Genomic DNA, 16587 nt, shown 5'->3' with positions numbered 1-16587 from the left:
TGCTTTTTTTCCTTGTAAATCCTTATTTTGGAAAAAGAGATCACGTGCGCCCCCTAGTGAGAGGAAAGAAGACGGGGTACAGTGATGTCCTCTGCAGTGTGAAAGGTGACAGAAAATGGACGTTACCCATAGAGGTCGCTAGGGGTCGCCCCCGCTCAGTCATGAAGACGACAGTACACAAGGCTTCCCTTAGTTCCTGGTAAAGAGCTCTGGCCTTCCTCATTCCCGGTTCTCAGCTGACATCTTCCCTGACCTCACCCTTCTCAGCTGGCATCTGCAGACCCAGGCCTCACTTTCCTCTTACTAGACCATCCCACCCCCCCACCCCCCGGTTGTGGACCCCTTGAAGGAAGCCTGTCTTGCTCACCCTTGCACACAGTGCCCAAAACAAGCCTGGTGCCTGAACGCATGAGGAGTGACCAGCATGGGAGGTGGGCAGGCCAAACACTGACTGGTTCCAGGGCAAGCAGAAGGACTTTATTAGGAAGGCCAGGAGAAACATCTATTTACAGGGGGCACGCAGGAACCTTAGAGGAAGCAGGGGGCGGGGCAAGGATCACAGCTCAGACAAGCTCCACCTTGGCGTTGGGGTACACAGCCACCACGTCGTAGCCTTCAGGTGGCTTGACCCGTGCCTTGGCGTGGTTCTCACAGTACAGTCGCTCATCCAGAAAGAAGTAACCACGCTGCTTGAGGTTCAGGCCACAGTCAGTGCACATGAAACACTCGGGGTGGTACAGCTTGTCCCGCGCCTTGACGATGGTGCCCCTGTTGGGGGGAACCGAGCACACAGCATCAGGTGACTGACAGATTCTTGGGGCCACGGACAGCAGAGCTGAGGCTGCCTTGAGGTGGGCAAGGGCGGTACTCACACAATCCCGTGACCGCAGCGCGTGCACTCCGGCAACCCCTGGAGGCCACTCAGCGGAGCACCAAGCTTGCTGGCCGTTGGCTTGAGGTTCCGGGGTCCACCAGGCCCAGACCGCTCCCCTGAAACCCGGAGTGCAGGTGGCATGAGCGGGTTAAGTAAGGTCAGAGCTCCATTTCTGTGGGCTGTTACTTCTGGGCCACCACAGCCAGGAGACTGGGGAGGGCGGGGGTCAGGCGTGGAGCGAGGGGCAGCCGCGGGGTGGTGGGATGGAAAGCAGAAGGGGGGCACAGTGAAGTGGTGGGCAAAGCGTCAAAGAAGTGGGCAGTGGGGAGCAGGGAGCAAGTTGGAGCTGGGGGTGGAGGTGGGGGAGGGGGTTGGGGCACTGCAAGAGAGGAGCTCCTGCAGGTCAGGCATGGGGTCTTACCACCCTCTCCGGCCTCTAGCATGCCCTGCAAGTAACGGAAGGAGCCTGACTGCTTGGGCTCCGTGGCTGTGGGCTCTGTGGGCTCCCTCAGCATCCTGTACACCTCCGAGCCCAGGTCCACCCTGCAGTCCTGGCTCCGAGGGAAGCCCCTGGCTGGATCAGTGCTGGGCAGGAGAAAGAGATGGAGGGCCCAAGTGGCAATGCCAACTTCCACTCTGCCGGCTTAGGGGAGGAGGGAGACGGCTAGTGAGGCTTTATGCGTCAGAACGCAACCATGGGAGTGAAACCCAAACAAGGAGAGTCAGGAGCCAGGATGCCAGGGTTGATTAGGGGGTAGGATGGATCTGGGTGTGGCTCCAAAGACCAGACTTTTGTACTACCTGGGGGGTGGAGACACGTGCAGGTTGCTCATCTGGGCTGGCAAGGTAGCTTCACTGCCATTGTGAGGAGCTGGAAGGCGAGGGGGCTGTCCATATGGAGATCCTAGGCTGGGTCTGATCTCCTCCAGTCCAATCCCAGTAGCTGAGGACCGCCTGCTGGTCACTGGACTGCCATCCTGTGAGAGTGAGGCTTAAGGCACTGGGAGCCTCTGACCTCTGGTCAGTCTTGTTGACGTCCCCCCCACCCCACCCCCGTTCTGCCGGTCCTTGCTTGTCAGCTGGACACCTCTGTCTGACATATCCAGGCTCTGGTACCCATCACAGAAGGGGCTGTGGGAGAACAGGTTTGTCTTCAGACCTGGTTGGTTCAGCTACTACAGAAATGCGAAATGCTATGCCTAGTCAGACACAAACATCTGAGTGTCTGAGATTCAACCTGAGCTCTTGAACCCTGCCCACTAGCACCAGGAAGGAATGAATTGTGATGGACGCATTCCAAGGAGCCCTTTGAGGTCTTGTGGCTACAGCAGCGCGTGGGGTCTCCCAGCTGTACAAAAGAGAGCCCGATCAGCTCCTGGTGTCAGAGCGGTGCTGGGCACCAGCTGAGCCAATAGTTAGGACATAAATTAAAAGGATTTCACGGGTGCAGGAAAAATGGCTTGGCAGCTAAGGTGCTTGCCTGCAAAGCCTAAGGACCCAGGTCTGATTCCCCAGTACCACGTTAGCCAGATGCACAAGGGGGCACATGTGTTTGGAGTTCATTTGCAGTGGCTGGAAGCGCTGGTGCTCCCATTCATTCCCACCGCCCCCCTCTTTTTCTCTCAGAGAAAGAAAGAAAAATTAAAGGGATTTCTTGTCCTGAAGGCGGGAGGACCCTGAGCGCTGGTTGAAGCCCCAGTCTGAGGTGTGGGAGCACCTGGCTGCCCTGGGCCTGCACCTTCACCACTCCATTTTCTGCGCCCAGGAAGGCTGTAACAGGTGGCCTTGAGAAGAGAGCAGATGAGGACAGGACCCTAAGGCCAGTTCACTTGTCCATGGCTGAAACAGTTCGGGGTGTGCTCTGCACATGTCCCTCAGCCCATGAGGGCCGTGCACGGACTTTGTGGTGTGGATGGATCTGAGTGGGGCCTGGGGGCTGTAACCTCAGCTCCCAGTGATATGCAGGTGAGTGTGCACCCGCTTATGTTTAAAGACACACACGCACGCACGCGCACGGAAGGACAAAACATGCACGAGCCAGTCTACCGCATCCACCCATTCCCACAGGCAAGGCGGCGCGCACCGAGGCCAGCACCGAGTGCTCTGGGGAAGGCCACGGAGGCTGGCTCCGGGCTGGCAGTCAGAACAGTGTGATTAAAGGTGAGGCACCAAGTGCAGCCTCAGCCTGAGAGGTGACATGTAAACCCTTCTGCTGGGGAATAGAATGTGCACTGTGGGAAGAGCCCGGCTCGGGCCCTGGCAGCCTCTAGCATGGGGCAGTGGAGCCCACCATGTGCCAGCGTGACTGCCCCTGCCCTTTGGAAGGTGAGAGTCGTGGGGTGGGGGCCCTCGTATTTCCCCGACCCCAACAGAGGGGAGGGGCTTTCTGCCCAGGTAGGGCCCCACCAATGCAGCAGCAGCTGCAGCGAGCCTCTTGCCCCTCATCAGGCCCAAGGACAGCCTGTCAGAAACCTGAGCGCTCTCCCACACGGGTCTGCAGGGCAGGCAGGCAGAGCTGGCCTCTAATGGGGACCAGATGGGCTGTGGTTGGCGGGGGGTGGGGCTGGCCTTCTTCACGAGGCTTCAGTGGAAAAGGGGAGGGGTGGGAGTCAAAGAACCAGAGACTGGAAGGAAGGATGGAGTCCGACTCTCACCCCCGCCCAGCAGGGTGTGGGAGCCCATTGCAGGGTCATCAGAGCGCCACCGCTCCTCCTGTGGCCACCCATGCAGCAGTTTCTGCGGGTCTGAGCTCGGAGGTGACCTCAGTGTTTGCTTGAGTCGCAGCAGCTCTATCACTCACTGACTCGCTCACGGAAGCTCTGAGTCTTCAACTGTGAACTGGAGAATGCGACTGGTCCCTACATCATAGATTCCTTAGAGAGGGGGGTGAATACAACAATGACATGTGCAGCTTAGCATGGTGCCTGGCCGAAGGGCTGTGGTAAGCATTCCTGAGGCACTCTGGGTGGTGGTCTACCTCATATCCTATGTTCCTCGCTCTGAGCTCCAGCCTGCTGCCACCGGGCTGGCTGCTGAAACCTCAGTGGGTTTCTCAACAGAATGGGGGTGATGACGTTGCTTATCAACCCCACATGACTAAAGACAGAATGTAAGCCACTCAACTTGCTTGCAGATGAACACTTCCTCCAGAGGATGAGGGGGCCCCTTCCCAAGGCTGGGCGTGCATGGAGCCCTTGCTCCGTGTGCTTTGCTTCTCTGCCCATCTCTGCACTTCAGCTCCACAGCCAGCCCTTCCCAGAAGGCTTTGCTGATCACCACACTCTGTCCACTCTGGGCGGCCCATGGGCCTCCCTGAGTTTCCACATGGGGTGGCAAGAGGGGGAGCATCCAGCCTGCCCGTGTGGCCCCACAGAGAAGGAGGCAGGCCTGCAGCTGTGGTTCCTCGGTCCCATCCCCCTTGGCGATGTATGCCAGGGGTGCCCTGCTCTGGCCCAGGGCTAGCTGTGCTTTCCTCCTCCCCTCGTGGCTTCAGCGGGCCCCACCAGAGGGTGGCAGCCTCGGGGACAATGAGCCCAGTGTGTCTGCTGGTGAGGACACAGCCCTGCTGGGGTGGGGTGGGGCGTTTCCATCACCACCCATAGAGCCTGTGACCTTTTAAGTACAAAAGGGGGACAGCGGCGAGGGGGCTGCCCGGTAACTTGTGGAAAATCTGCCCCCCCCCCAGGTGGGAACCACTGCGGACACACAAAGAAGTAAAGACAAGTGTGAACGGGGGTCGCTGCTCTACAGCCTCCAATTCTCCAGGCCCCAGGCCTTGAGCCTCTGGAGGGCACAGCTGAGGTTCACACTCCAAAGCTCAGGCCTGTCCGCACCGACAGAAGCACACCACGAGGAAGCGGGCCTCTCACAAACACTGTGCTGCTCCCTTGTGCCTGGCCCAGGTCCAGCCTGGCAGCTCTGCCCATGCCCCTAAGACCTCAGGAGCACCAGAGGAAGCTTCTGAGACACAGGTGGGATCGTGAGTCCCTGCAAGGACAGCTAAGGTTCCAAACAGAGGAAGCCAGCATCTCTCTGATGGCCCTCCTCCCCACTTCATCCCTGCCCTCCCTCTTACCTGCCATCCTTCCTTTCTCTTATTTCCCCTCTGAACCCCCAATTTGCTCCCATGGGTCCTGTGAGCTCCTTTGGTCCCTGGCTTTTCTTATCCCAAGACTTCTAAGTGCCTCTTTCCTTCTAGAACAGTCACTCCACAACTGTGGCAAACATCTGTCCTGAGAGATGTCATCCGAGGCAAGGCAGGGGAAAACAATGTCACAGCATCAGGGGCACTGTTGCTAAGGGAAGGGCTAGGGTAGAGCCTTTCCCCTGGTTTGGCAAAACTTTCCTTCTTTTTCTTCCTTTCTTCCTTTTTTTTCTCTCTCTTTCTCTTTCTTTCTGTTTTTCCTGAAGAAGGTTCTCACTCTACCTCAGGCTGACCTGGAATTCACTTTGTAGTCTCAGGGTGGCCTTGAACTCACAGCGACCCTCCTACCTCTGCCTCCCGAGTGCTGGGATTAAAGGGGTGCGCCACCACGCCCGGCTGGTGAGCCCTGTTCTTCTTGCCCCTTCATGTGGGCGGCACACACACAAGCAGGCCCAGAAGACCTCAGCTCCACAAGCTGGGTGCTGTGGAACTAGCCGCAGGCTTCACCTTGCCCGGGGCGTCAGGCTGGCTCTGGATGCTCTTCTTGTCCAAGGCAAAACGAGGTTCCACAGCAGCCTGGCTCCCCCACTGTCTGCCTAGTGCAAGAATGACGAAGAGGACAGGCCTGCAGCCCGAGGCTGCTGTGGCCATCACGGGATGGCCAGGCGAGCACCCCAGCCATAGATAGGGCCTCCACGGCTGGTAGGAGACCAAGAGGGTTCCATCGCCGGAGCCTCCTCACAGCCAAGGCCAGCCTCAGCCTGTCACGGACCCCTTTGTCAAGAGCCCACGCTTGCTGGCAATGGGGACAGAGCCCCCGTCAGGTGCTCATCACCTCAGGAGTATGGGGGGAGAGTGGACGTGGCCCAGGGCAGGCTTTTGCTTCAGTCTCTGTCCAGGGACACTCGGAGCTGGGCTGGGCCGGGCCGGGCCGTGCGTGGACGTACATACCTGGGCCTCGGGGTCGACCAGGATCCTGTGCGCTTGGGCTCTGTCGTCAGGAGAACCGGGCCAGCTCTTGTTCTCAGGCCTGCAGTGGGAATCGGGTGGTTAGAGACCTCTGTCTCCTGTGCCTACCTGGCCTGGGAACCAGGGGCAAGAGGGATGGGGCTTGGGGACTGGAGCCAGCTGGACGCGGGCCTGGGCCCTGCAGGGAGAAGGACAGCACTGCACCACAGTGTTTTCCCTTTGAGCCCAGTGGCTTAGCAAGGAGCTCAGGCCCACGGGGGAAGAGCTGCGTGCTCCCTGCCCCACCTGCAGCTCCTTCTGGGTCTGGCTGGTTCCTGGAGAGCCTGCACCTCCCTCCCTCTTCCAACCCTCCGTGTCCCACAGAAGCTCAGCTCTAGGAGGCTCAGCGCAGGGCGGGCAGGGCGGGCCAGGTCTCAGCCAAGCAGCGGCCGGGGGCCTGTCCACTCATGCCTCGACCTCCACAGCCTCCAGCCAGAGGCCGGGCCGGCTCGCAGGGAGGGGAAACAGGGTTCTGAAGGGGCGCCTCCCCTCCTACTGGCTCCAGGGTCCTGTCCTAGGAGGCAGAGTCGTCACCAAAGTCTGCCCGGCCCAGATGGGAAACAGGCCATTAGGAAATTCCTGCTTCGCCATAGAAACCAAAAGCCAAACACCGCTCAGGAGGGAGAAAAACATCATAAACCTGCCATAAGCAGGACAGGGCGGGCCTGGAAGCTGCTGTCCGGGGCCACCACTCGGTAGCTCTGCAAGCTAGAGTCAGGCTAGGAGGGGGTGCGAGGCTGCCCAGAGCAAGGAAAGAGCGCTCTTCCACAAAGAGGCCTCCTGGGGCTTCCCAAGCTCTTATGACTGGCCAGGAGCTCAGCCTGCCTTTCCCTTTTGCTGTTGGTCGATGGAAGGAACGATCTGTCTGTCTGTAGTCCACACTGACTCTCTTTCCTCACTTCTTCCCAGTCTCCTCCGCACGGCCTCCAGGGGCCTCTGACATTCAGACCGGCTCACCCCCAGGTAAACCTGCCCCATGGCCTCGCCCTCTGGCCCTCATCGAGGTTCCCAGGTAAGCGCCCTAACTCACAGTCCCGGTCTTCCACTGACTCAGAACTCCAGTGGGACAAAGCTCAACATCTTGTGTGGTTCTATGCCCGTATACATTTTCCCAAACTGGTGCCCAGGCCTGAGGGCCAGAGGGCACCAAATACCCAGCGCTATAAGGGTGGCCCAAGGTGACAGATCAAAATGAAAGGCTCAGTTGTGTGTGTGAGTCTCTATCTCAAACCTCCGTTTCGGGCTGTTTGGGTGGCTCCAGCTACCCATCTTCCAAGAAAATGGGAAACCAAGACTGAGCCACGCAAATCAGCCTGCAGCGCAGGGGTGACGGCAACAGGGCCCGTGCCGATGGCTGAGTCGCAGGCAACGCGTGGGGAGAGTCCTGACCAACAGAACAGGTCCCAGAGGGGTGAGGTGAGCTTTGACAGTCACACTGGAGGCTGTGGCCCCAGTCCTGCCACTCAGTAGCTCTGTGAGTCCGCCTGGAAAGTCAGCCTCGCAGAGAAACAGGGCCTCACACTGCTGTCTGCGGGGGTCTGACGGCAGGCGACCGAGGCTGAGCGTCAAGCCGCTCACGGCAGCTCGCTCGCCAGGCCGAGTCTCCGTGGAGCCTATGAGGAGGGTAGAAGGGGTGTCTGTGGTCCAGGCATAAGTCCTGGTGCGGCAGGAAGGGTGGGAAGCAAGAACAGAGGCTTCGCAGATGGGAAGGTGTCCAGCAGAAAGAGTTCTGGCCCCAGGGTCAAGGTAGCTGGCATGTGCTGTGTACTGGCCGCCCCAGGCCTGCGTGTGAAGCTGGGAGACCGTGGAGGGGAGGCAGGCGTCAGTCTGTCACTCTGCACAAGTCTGGCACCTCCCCGCCACTCAACGCCACAGTCCCGAGGTGGCTCTTGGTCTTGGGTGGAGGGAGTCCAGGGCTCAGGGCATAGAAGCACTGGCTGGAGGACAACATAGGTCTCAGGTCCAGAGGCCAGCTCTGAAGCTCGGCTCTGTGACGTGGACGGCATGCTCTCCCCATTTGCTCCATGGCCACGTGGCGTTCTAAACCTGCTGCGCCCAGCATGCAACGGGACTGTGGTTCCCTGGCTTCGTCAATGCTTGGCTTGGAACAAATGACCGGGGAAGGAAGGAAGGAAGGGGGACCTCCACCCGGCCACCGTCCCTGACATCATTCTCTCTGGGAATCTTCTGACTCAGACCCCACTCGAGCCTCCCTCTCGACTGCGCTCCCCCCTTCCAGGGCTGCCCTTGTTTGGCTGGAGAGCAACGTGGAGGTGAGTCAGGTCCCAGGAACCCAGCCAAGCACGGAGACCTCAGAGGCTACTTGTGGGCAGAGTAGCGCTGAGGCATCCCCGACAAGCAGCCTGGCAGAGGGCGGGGAAGCCCAGGCTCACGGAGGTCATCTGGGTCCCTACGATGGCAGAATCCAGGTGATGACCAGCCTTGCAGAAACCCTAGTCTGGGGAGTCCTTGCAACGTGCTGAATGGAACGTACCGGGCCCTGGGGCTTGCAAGCTGAGCCCATGCGGAGCCAAGGGCACATCCAGGGGTCGTGACCCCAGTGTGGACCTGGTCATGGGCCAGACTCAGACAGAGGCTATCTCATAAACCTTCTCACCATGTTTAAAGGCTTATGGACAGTGGCTCAAGCTTCCGCCCTGTTAGTTAACGCCATGCTGCGGTTTCACCACACAGTTCCACAGGGGCTCTTGGAAAGTCCCGGTTAGCACTGAACGTGGTAGAGCTGAGCTGGATCCAGGCAGGGTGGGGAGGGCTGCGGGGGGGGGATCCCACTCAGCTAGAAGTAAGCCAACTGCCAGTGGGAACTGACTAAAAAGCCAGGGTCTGAGCAAGGCAGGGGCTGGACCTTTCCACGCTGCAGGTCACAGTGACCCTTTCCCCTCCCTTTCAAGATGGGATGCTCAGCGCAAGAAAGCCCATGGCAGAAAAGCTTGTTCCAAAGCCAGACTTAACCAGAAGCCTAGGCCGAGGTGGGGACAGCTGTTGAGGCCGAACAGCTGTGGGGCTGGACGGAAAGTCGGCATCCGAGTAGAGAGAATGGAATCTTTCGGGGCAAGAGAGAAACCCAAGGTTGAGTTCTGCTTCCTTGCCTCCTGGCTGTGTGACTTCAAGCACTCTTCTACCTTTTGTGAGGCTCTGCCTTATCTATACAGTGGGGCCTACCCTGGGTTTTATAGGTTTTGAGGATGAGATAACTTGAAACTACTTTGAAATGGTCATCAAGCTGATCCCTTGGGGCAGAGGAGAAAGAACTGAAGTGTGTGTGTGTGTGTGTGTGTGTGTGTGTGTGTGTGTGTGTCTGTGTGTCTGTGTTGAAACAGAATCTCTCTAAGTAATTCATGTAGACTTTGAACTTCAGAGTCTCCTGCCTCAGCTGCCCAAATGCTGAGATGGCTCAGCAATTAAAGGTGCTTGCTTGCAAAGCCTTCCAATCTGGGTTCAACTCCACAGTACCCACGTAAAGCCAGGTGCACAAAGTGGTACATGCCTCTGGAGTTTGCAGCTACAAGCGGCCCTGGCATGCCCATACTGTCTTTCTGTCTGCCCCCACTCCTATATACATACATACATACATACATACATACATACATACATACATACTATATTTAAAAACCAACACAACCAAATGCTGGGGTTGCAGGTGAGTGCCACTGTGCAGGTTCCTCCTGTCTGTAGTACCTGCCACAGGGGCCCCAAGGCTCTATCTGTAGTGTTGAAAAGCAACTTCGGCCGCAAAGAATACCCTTCAGGCCTATGAAGTCACCATTCCCTAGGGCTGGGCCTGGGAGCTGCGGGCAGAGAGGCTGTCACCCAGGCTGACCAGAACCGTCCCCTTCTTTCCCCGTCCCTGCCACCCAGCCTGCCCTGGCGTGTACCTGCTCACGGAGAGTGTGAGGTGGTCGTGGCAGCCTTTGATGCGGTTCTGAGCCTCCAGGTGTGTCATAAGCTCTGTGTTCTCACCATTGATGGCCTGAATCAGGTCTCCTGGGCACAGGGCGGCCAGCGCGGCCTTGCTGCCAGCATGGACCTGTGGGTGGACAGTCAGAGTAATTATGCGGCCTTTTGCTTCAGACCTCCTTCAGTCTCAGAGTCCGGCCAGTGTGAGCTGTGGTGCATAAGCCAAGAGATCGGTTCAGGTCCCCAGGTGGCTTTACAGCCTCAGAGTTAAAAACGTTCTGGGGTCTGGAGAGATGGCTCAGCCAGTAAAATGTGTTCAAGGAGGGCCTGAGTTAGGATCTCTAGCACCTACATTAGAAGGAGGAGGAGGAGGAGGAGGAAGAGGGTTGGATAATTTCAGGCTGGGAAGGAGACAGGAGGATCTTTAGCACTTGCTGGCTGGGTAACGTAGCTTAATTGGTGAGGTCCTGGCTCAGTTTTAAAAAATAATGAGGTGGGAGCTGGAAAGATGGCTTAGCATTTAAGGCGCTTGTTGGCAAAGCCAAAGGATCCAGGTTCAGTTCCCCAGTATCCACAAGGTGCATGTGTCTGGAGTTCATTTGCAGTGGCTAGAGGCCCTGGTGTGCTCATCCTCTCTCTCTCTGCCTCTCATAAATAAATAAATAAATAAATAGATAAACAAATTTTAAAAATAATGAGCTGGAAAGCTAGTGAGGAAGACACCAGATGTCAACCTCTGGCCTCCACACCTGTGTACACACGTGTGCAGACACACTCGCCCTTACATGTGTGCCTACACACATGACCATGCACACACACACACACACATGCACACACACACAGTTGCACAAAAGCAACTCTAACTGCAGCCCCTAGAAACCTGGTAGGGCATTAAGGACACATGAGTGGCTATCTCTGGGCTGGGACAAGAGGGATTTCTTGTATTTTTTAAATATTTTATTTATTTATTTGACAGAGAAAGAGGGAGAGAGGGAGAGAATGGATGTGCCAGGGCCTCCAGCCACTACAAACGAACTCTGGAAGCATGAGCTCCCTGTGCATCTGGCTAACGTGCGTCCTAGGGAATCGAACCTGGGTCCTTTGGCTTTGCACGGGAATGCCTTAACTGCTAAGCCATCTCTCCAGCCTGGGATTTTCTTTCTTTCTTTCTTTCTTTCTTTTTTTTTTTTGCAAGCTATGTACATTAAGCTGTGCAATGAGTCAGGCGTGGTGGCGCACACCTTTAATCCCAGCACTCAGGAGGCAGAGGTAGGAGAATCGCCATGAGTTCAAGACCTAGACTACAGTGAGTCCCTATCTTGAAAAGCCAATAAGTAAATAAATGATAAAATATAAAATAATAAAAATGATAATAATAAAAAGATGTGCAAAGGGCACAGACAGGGACACATCCGCTCACAGAGCATGGATGTGTCACAAATACTTTAGACAATGCCCCACTGAGTCAGACTATTCAGCAGTGACTTGACTCCACTGTCTGACCTCACTTTTCATGCCCATTTACCTGTTCCTGCCACGCTGTGCCCAGCCTACCGGAGCACCCAGCTCACCTGAACAGCTGCGGGGTACTCAAGGCGCCAGACAGCGTGTGTGTCTACACTCCTGCGGGTGCTGCCCCTCCACCTGGGACACCTCTGACCCTCTAACACACTTCCGGGCCCATGCCTCCTCTTCCTGGCCTCAGCCTGGTGAACTTCCGGTGGGAGTTCCTTATGTTCCCTCACGATCACCTCTGCTCCCCTGCTCTGTTAATGCCTCGGTACAATGAGAGTGCGGAGGTGTGTGTACACCTCCCCAGGCAAGCCCGAGGCTGTGCAATCCCAGCTACCGGGCGGCTTTGGGGGAATTACACCGCCCCCTCTACGTCCCCTGCACCCTAGTGTCCCCTGTTGACTCCACAAGATCAAACAATCTTGATCACGTGATGATGATCATGGGTAGAGGGTGGGGGGACTGACAGAGAGGCCTAACGGGGGGAACTGAGGCAGCCGGCCACCGTCAGTCTCAGGCCTGACAGTCTGTGGAAGCAGACGAGGCACTCCCATCCCGCCCCAGCATCTCCAGTCAGGGACCTGCCCTGGTCCACGAGCTGTCAGTGACCTTGTGCCTATCAGTGGGGGTGGCGGCTCCTGGCAACAAGACAGGCTCGGCTTGCCAGTTCCCAGCGGCGAGTGGACAAAGCGAAGGTCCTGGCAGCTCCTTGGCTAGAGGCCTGGTATGGGCACTGCCCAAACTGCCCTGCCATGATGAAATGAGCCACCCCAAGGAATGTTCTCGTCTGCAGTACGACACCCAAGCCAACCAGCCCGCCATGAATGTGCATTCGTCGAGCCTGGGCACCTGCACGAGCCTGTCCTTCTGGGGCAGGTGCCCACTTGGCACCATCCCATCCCATTTGAACGCCGTGCTCCAGGTACACTGGCCTTCGTGGATATCCACTCTGGGCTAGTGCTTTACCGGGAACTGGCTCGGGGCAACCTCTCAGTCCCCGGATGTGGCTGAGGCTGCTCTTGTACCCACATCCAGACAAGAAGAAGAACTTGGAGTAGGGTGCCTTGCTCTAGCTCCCACTGGACAGGGGTCTTCTTCCTCAGGGGGCAGCTAGCTGCAGGATGACTCAACCAGCACAAGGACTACATCCAGGCCCCTGTGGGCGGAGGAAGTTCTTGAAAGCAGGGGTGGCTGGGGTGCGGCCAGCTCCATGGAGCTTGGGGAGCTCTGGTCAAAGAGGGCGTGAAGCCAGGAAACAGTGACTCTCCCAGGCACCGTTTACACACATTGTCTCCTCAATTCTCAAGGCAAGCCCATTTCCTAGATGAGGAAAGCAAGGCCAGAGAAATGCTTAGTTGATAAACAGCCAAGCTAGGATTCCAATCCAGGCCAGCTGATTCCAAATCAAAAGTCTACATTCCTAACCACTGTACTTTTTTGTAAAGGAGGGGGCTGGGGAAGGGAAGTGTCCCCGTTGGAGATAATGTTCCAGGTAGAGGTGCCGGCAACTATAATGACTTATTTAGGAGAGAAGGCAGGAGGCTTGTCTGGCTTTGGCATCATTATTGAGGGGAAAATGGGAGAAACAAAAATCTGAGAAGATATCAAATTTTGCAACGTCCTGATGGTTTTTCTCGTGACGTCTGGGAGCCTTTTTCCTGACAGTTGGGGAGATGGACAGTTCTAACAAGGGGAATAGAATTCAAATGAATCTGTCCAGCTGCTGAGTATAGGATAACCAGACAGACAGACAGGAGACAGGCACAGTGAGGTCAGGTGGGAGTCTGAGGCATGAATCACCTCCCTCATCTGCTGAATTCCAGCCCCTGCCCAGCCCATGCAGGGGGTGGGAGCCACGGAGGGCCACGGCGCCCATCCCACATCAGGCTCTAGCCAGGCCTGGACTCTTGTCTATCCTCTGCTTCTTTGGGCACCTCAACGTCTCTGTGCCTCTGTAAGGACATTAGGAGGCCAGGGGAAATCCTTACTTCTGGGGCCTCCTGCAGCGGATCAGAGCATGTGACACCTCCCCAGCAGCTGGTTACACAGCAGAGCTCATTCCAAGGAGGAGGTGCTGGTACCAACCCCGCTTAGGGCGGAGGCTGGCACATGGTGATACTTGGAAAAGGCCAGCAGTCGTTACCGTTTGTCTAGAGGGAAGAACTCCTGTATGCTGTTCCTGGGGGACCTTGGAGGCTTCTTGGACGGAGACTGCGAGCCCCCAGCCCGCCAGGCAGTTGGCCTCCTCCCTGTCTGCCTGAGGCCATCCCTCCCACAAGCCTGGGCTCTGGGCAGGGGAGGCCCTGGAAGCCCAGAAGAGGCTGGCTCTTGCACCCCCTTGGTGAAGACACGTCATGAGTCCCCGTAGCGTTGCTTCTGAGGTACCTGCCAGGCAAGCTGTGGCCTGTGCCTCCAGAGCTGTAAATCTCCCCAGATCCCACCCAAAGCCCGGGCTCAGTCGTCCTGGCTCCTTAGGTCTAAGCTGATACCATGTGACTTTGGGGGACAAAGGGGTTCTTCCAGGCAAACCCCTCTCTCAGACTGTCTGTCTGCCAGGGGCCTGGACCCTTGATCCGTGCCAGACAAGGCAGGGGCTGCTGCTGCTGCTGACGTGTGAAGGCCTTTCCTCCTCGGGCCGGCGGCCGCGTGGGCAGCAGATGTCTCCGCTCTCTGCCGCCTGTGGCCGTCAGCCGCCAACACGGAGCCTGTCAGCGGCCTCACACCCAGGGTGCCTGGCCTGCAGTCCAGTCTAGCGGCCCAGCAGGCCTCTGCGGGCACACGGCAAGACCCACCAGGAGGACAAAGATGCTCTCGTGTCCACACACACACACACAGAGAGAGAGAGAGAGAGAGAGAGAGAGAGAGAGGGAGAGAGGGAGAAGGGGCCTGGGGTGGGGGTGGAGGCGGAAAGTCTCAGATGTGCTCAGAGGGCCACCTCACTCAGCCCTGGGGACCCGGTGGTGAGAGCAGATGAGGGAAGCCTCTGAGGACAGCTGGTCCTGCCTGTCACCCTGGCCCCCAGAGAGAGGACTCCACCCAATGCCGACCCCTTCCCAAGAACTGAGAAGAGGTCTCTAAACTTGCCCAGCTGCCCCCGCCCCCAGGCCGGAGGAGGCAGTCGGGTGAGGGAGAGTGGTACTTCCCAGGACCCCTGACACTGGTTCCCAAAGGCCCAAGCCGCCTCTGTGGGGACAAAGGGTGGCCTGAGGTCCCTTAACTGTCCCCTCCAGACTGGGAGGCATCAAAGGGCAAGGCCCAGGCTTTCTCCTCTCTTGTCTCCTAGACTGGGGGCCCTCTGCCTCAGGGCCCCAGTCCTTTTCTTCCTCTGGTAGCTTCCCACAAGTCACCTCCCCAGGGCTGTGTGGCCCCCTTCTTCTCCATCCTCTGACCCAGGGGCAAGGCGTACAGGATTTGGGGGCCTCTTGAGAAACTGGGCTGAAACCGGCCCCAGTCCCCTGCTTTGTGCTGGTTTTGAGTGAAGTTTCTTTCCCCTTTCCCTGAAAGCCAAAAATTCCTCCTGATCTCTAACTTCCCCCTCAGGGTGACTGAGGTCACCGAGGAGAAACTGCAGTTCAGAGTGGGGAGTGGATGGGCTTCTCAGCCGCAGGACAGTGGACTCGCCTGCGGGGGGGGGGGGGTCACCCGGCCCTGCTAGTGGGGACCTCTGATATGGAAAGGGGGGTTCGCGGTAACTTTGTCACAACTGCTCAAGCAGGGCCGGGTCTGAGTAGAGTCCCTGGGCCTCGGCAGAGCTGTCCTCACCCCTGGCCCATGCCTGGTGGTGACTGCCCTTAAAGCGGTCCAGCGGGGAGGCTGGTGGGGACGTCTTGGGGAGGCTGTCCACTGAATGGACCGGCAGGCCTAGTGGGAAGAGAGTTGGGGCTGCGCTGCCTGGCTGGAAGCCCCCCTCCACAGCTTGCGGGTCACTCGCTCCAACCCTCTGCCTGCAAGTTTCCAGCACGTCGGGGAGGGGATCGCGGGGTGCCCGCTGGACCACGAGGACGAGGTCTCACACCCACGACCACCCTGCTGCCCCCGGCGAGGATGGGGGGGGTGGGACTCACCCTGGAGATGGTGAGGGGCGCGCTGAAATCCCGGCCGCCCACCAGGCGGAAGCCCCAGGGCGAAGGGCCTCGCAGGGTCACGGAGTGGGGCATCGCGGGCCGGAGCCGCCGCCGGAGCCGGACGCGGACGCGGACACGGAGGAGTCGCCGCCCGCCGCCGCCGCCGCCTGGCCGCCGCGCCCCGCCCCGCCCGGCCCCTCCGCCCCCGCCCCCGCCCCGCGCGCCCGATTGGCCCCGCGGCCGCCCACTGCGGGGGGCTCCGGGGACCCAGCCCTCCCCTCTGCCGCAGCTGCACCCCCACCCGCTCCCGGAGACCCCCCCCCCGCACCCACCCAAGCGCAGGGACGGTCCCGTTGCCCGGGTCCCGCCTGGGCCTGGGAGCACTGGTCCTTTGAAGTGGCTTTTATGGGGGGGATGGGGCCGCGCCTGGCTCCCAAACCTCCTCCAGGAACTGCTCGCGTCCAACCTGCGGCCCCACCTCGCCAATTCCAGCGCTGGTATGGGAGGCCCAGGGCCGCCACGGGCCTGGGACGGGGACACAGACCCAAGACAACAAGCAGGCAGTCAGCAGGCCTTTTATGGTTTGGAAAGAGAGAGGTGCCTAGACTAGTCTGGCGAGGGCCTGGGAGGCTGCCTGGAGGAGGTGACGTTTGCCTTGAGTCTGGAAGCGAGCTCTTGTTCTTTCCCGGCGTCCTTACTTCCCCAAGGCACTGAGGTCTTCTCCCTCTCATCAGCTTCTAGCCGGTCATCTTGCCGGCACAACCCCCTTACCTCCATTGCTTAGGGTCCCTAGGCTTCCTGGAAAGGAGAGTGGCTGCGGTGGCAGCCATGTGGTACAGGGCAGTGGAGGTGTGCGATGCCCTTACCCAGGGCCCTTCCCTTCCCAAGATCTCCACCTCCAACCACTGTCCTCCAGGGACGTCTTTAAACAGCCTGCAGGCACCAGGGCTCAGACAGAGCTGCCTACTCTGGCCATGTCAGGTCCTCCCCAGCTGCTCACAGGCTGGGGTGAGATGGGCCCACCGCCTCTAATGCCCTCCTAGAAGGACTGCTTGTGTAGGGCAACA

The 16587-nt window shown here is 58.5% G+C and overlaps 1 protein-coding gene across 2 annotated transcripts; it reads right to left on the bottom strand.

Annotated features, from left to right (window-relative positions):
- Positions 1-455: 455 nt before the first annotated feature.
- On the bottom strand, positions 456-15637 carry Pdlim4 (PDZ and LIM domain 4). 2 transcript variants are annotated; one of them, XM_004666577.2, is made up of 7 exons: positions 15521-15637; positions 9923-10074; positions 5970-6048; positions 1676-1851; positions 1296-1459; positions 873-990; positions 456-768 (listed from the first exon to the last, which is right to left on the bottom strand). In XM_004666577.2, exons 1-7 carry the CDS (start codon positions 15611-15613, stop codon positions 564-566), a joined length of 987 nt encoding a protein of 328 aa, XP_004666634.2. In that variant the 5' UTR covers positions 15614-15637; the 3' UTR covers positions 456-563. The 2 variants fall into 2 exon arrangements, with proteins under 2 accessions (XP_004666634.2, XP_045009542.1); XM_045153607.1 differs by lacking the exon at positions 873-990 and having other exon boundaries at positions 698-768; positions 15521-15620.
- Positions 15638-16587: the final 950 nt, after the last annotated feature.

Source organism: Jaculus jaculus, chromosome 6, assembly GCF_020740685.1.
Source record: "Jaculus jaculus isolate mJacJac1 chromosome 6, mJacJac1.mat.Y.cur, whole genome shotgun sequence".
Lineage (NCBI taxonomy): Eukaryota > Metazoa > Chordata > Mammalia > Rodentia > Dipodidae > Jaculus > Jaculus jaculus.
This window is presented reverse-complemented; position numbering and strand designations above follow the sequence as displayed.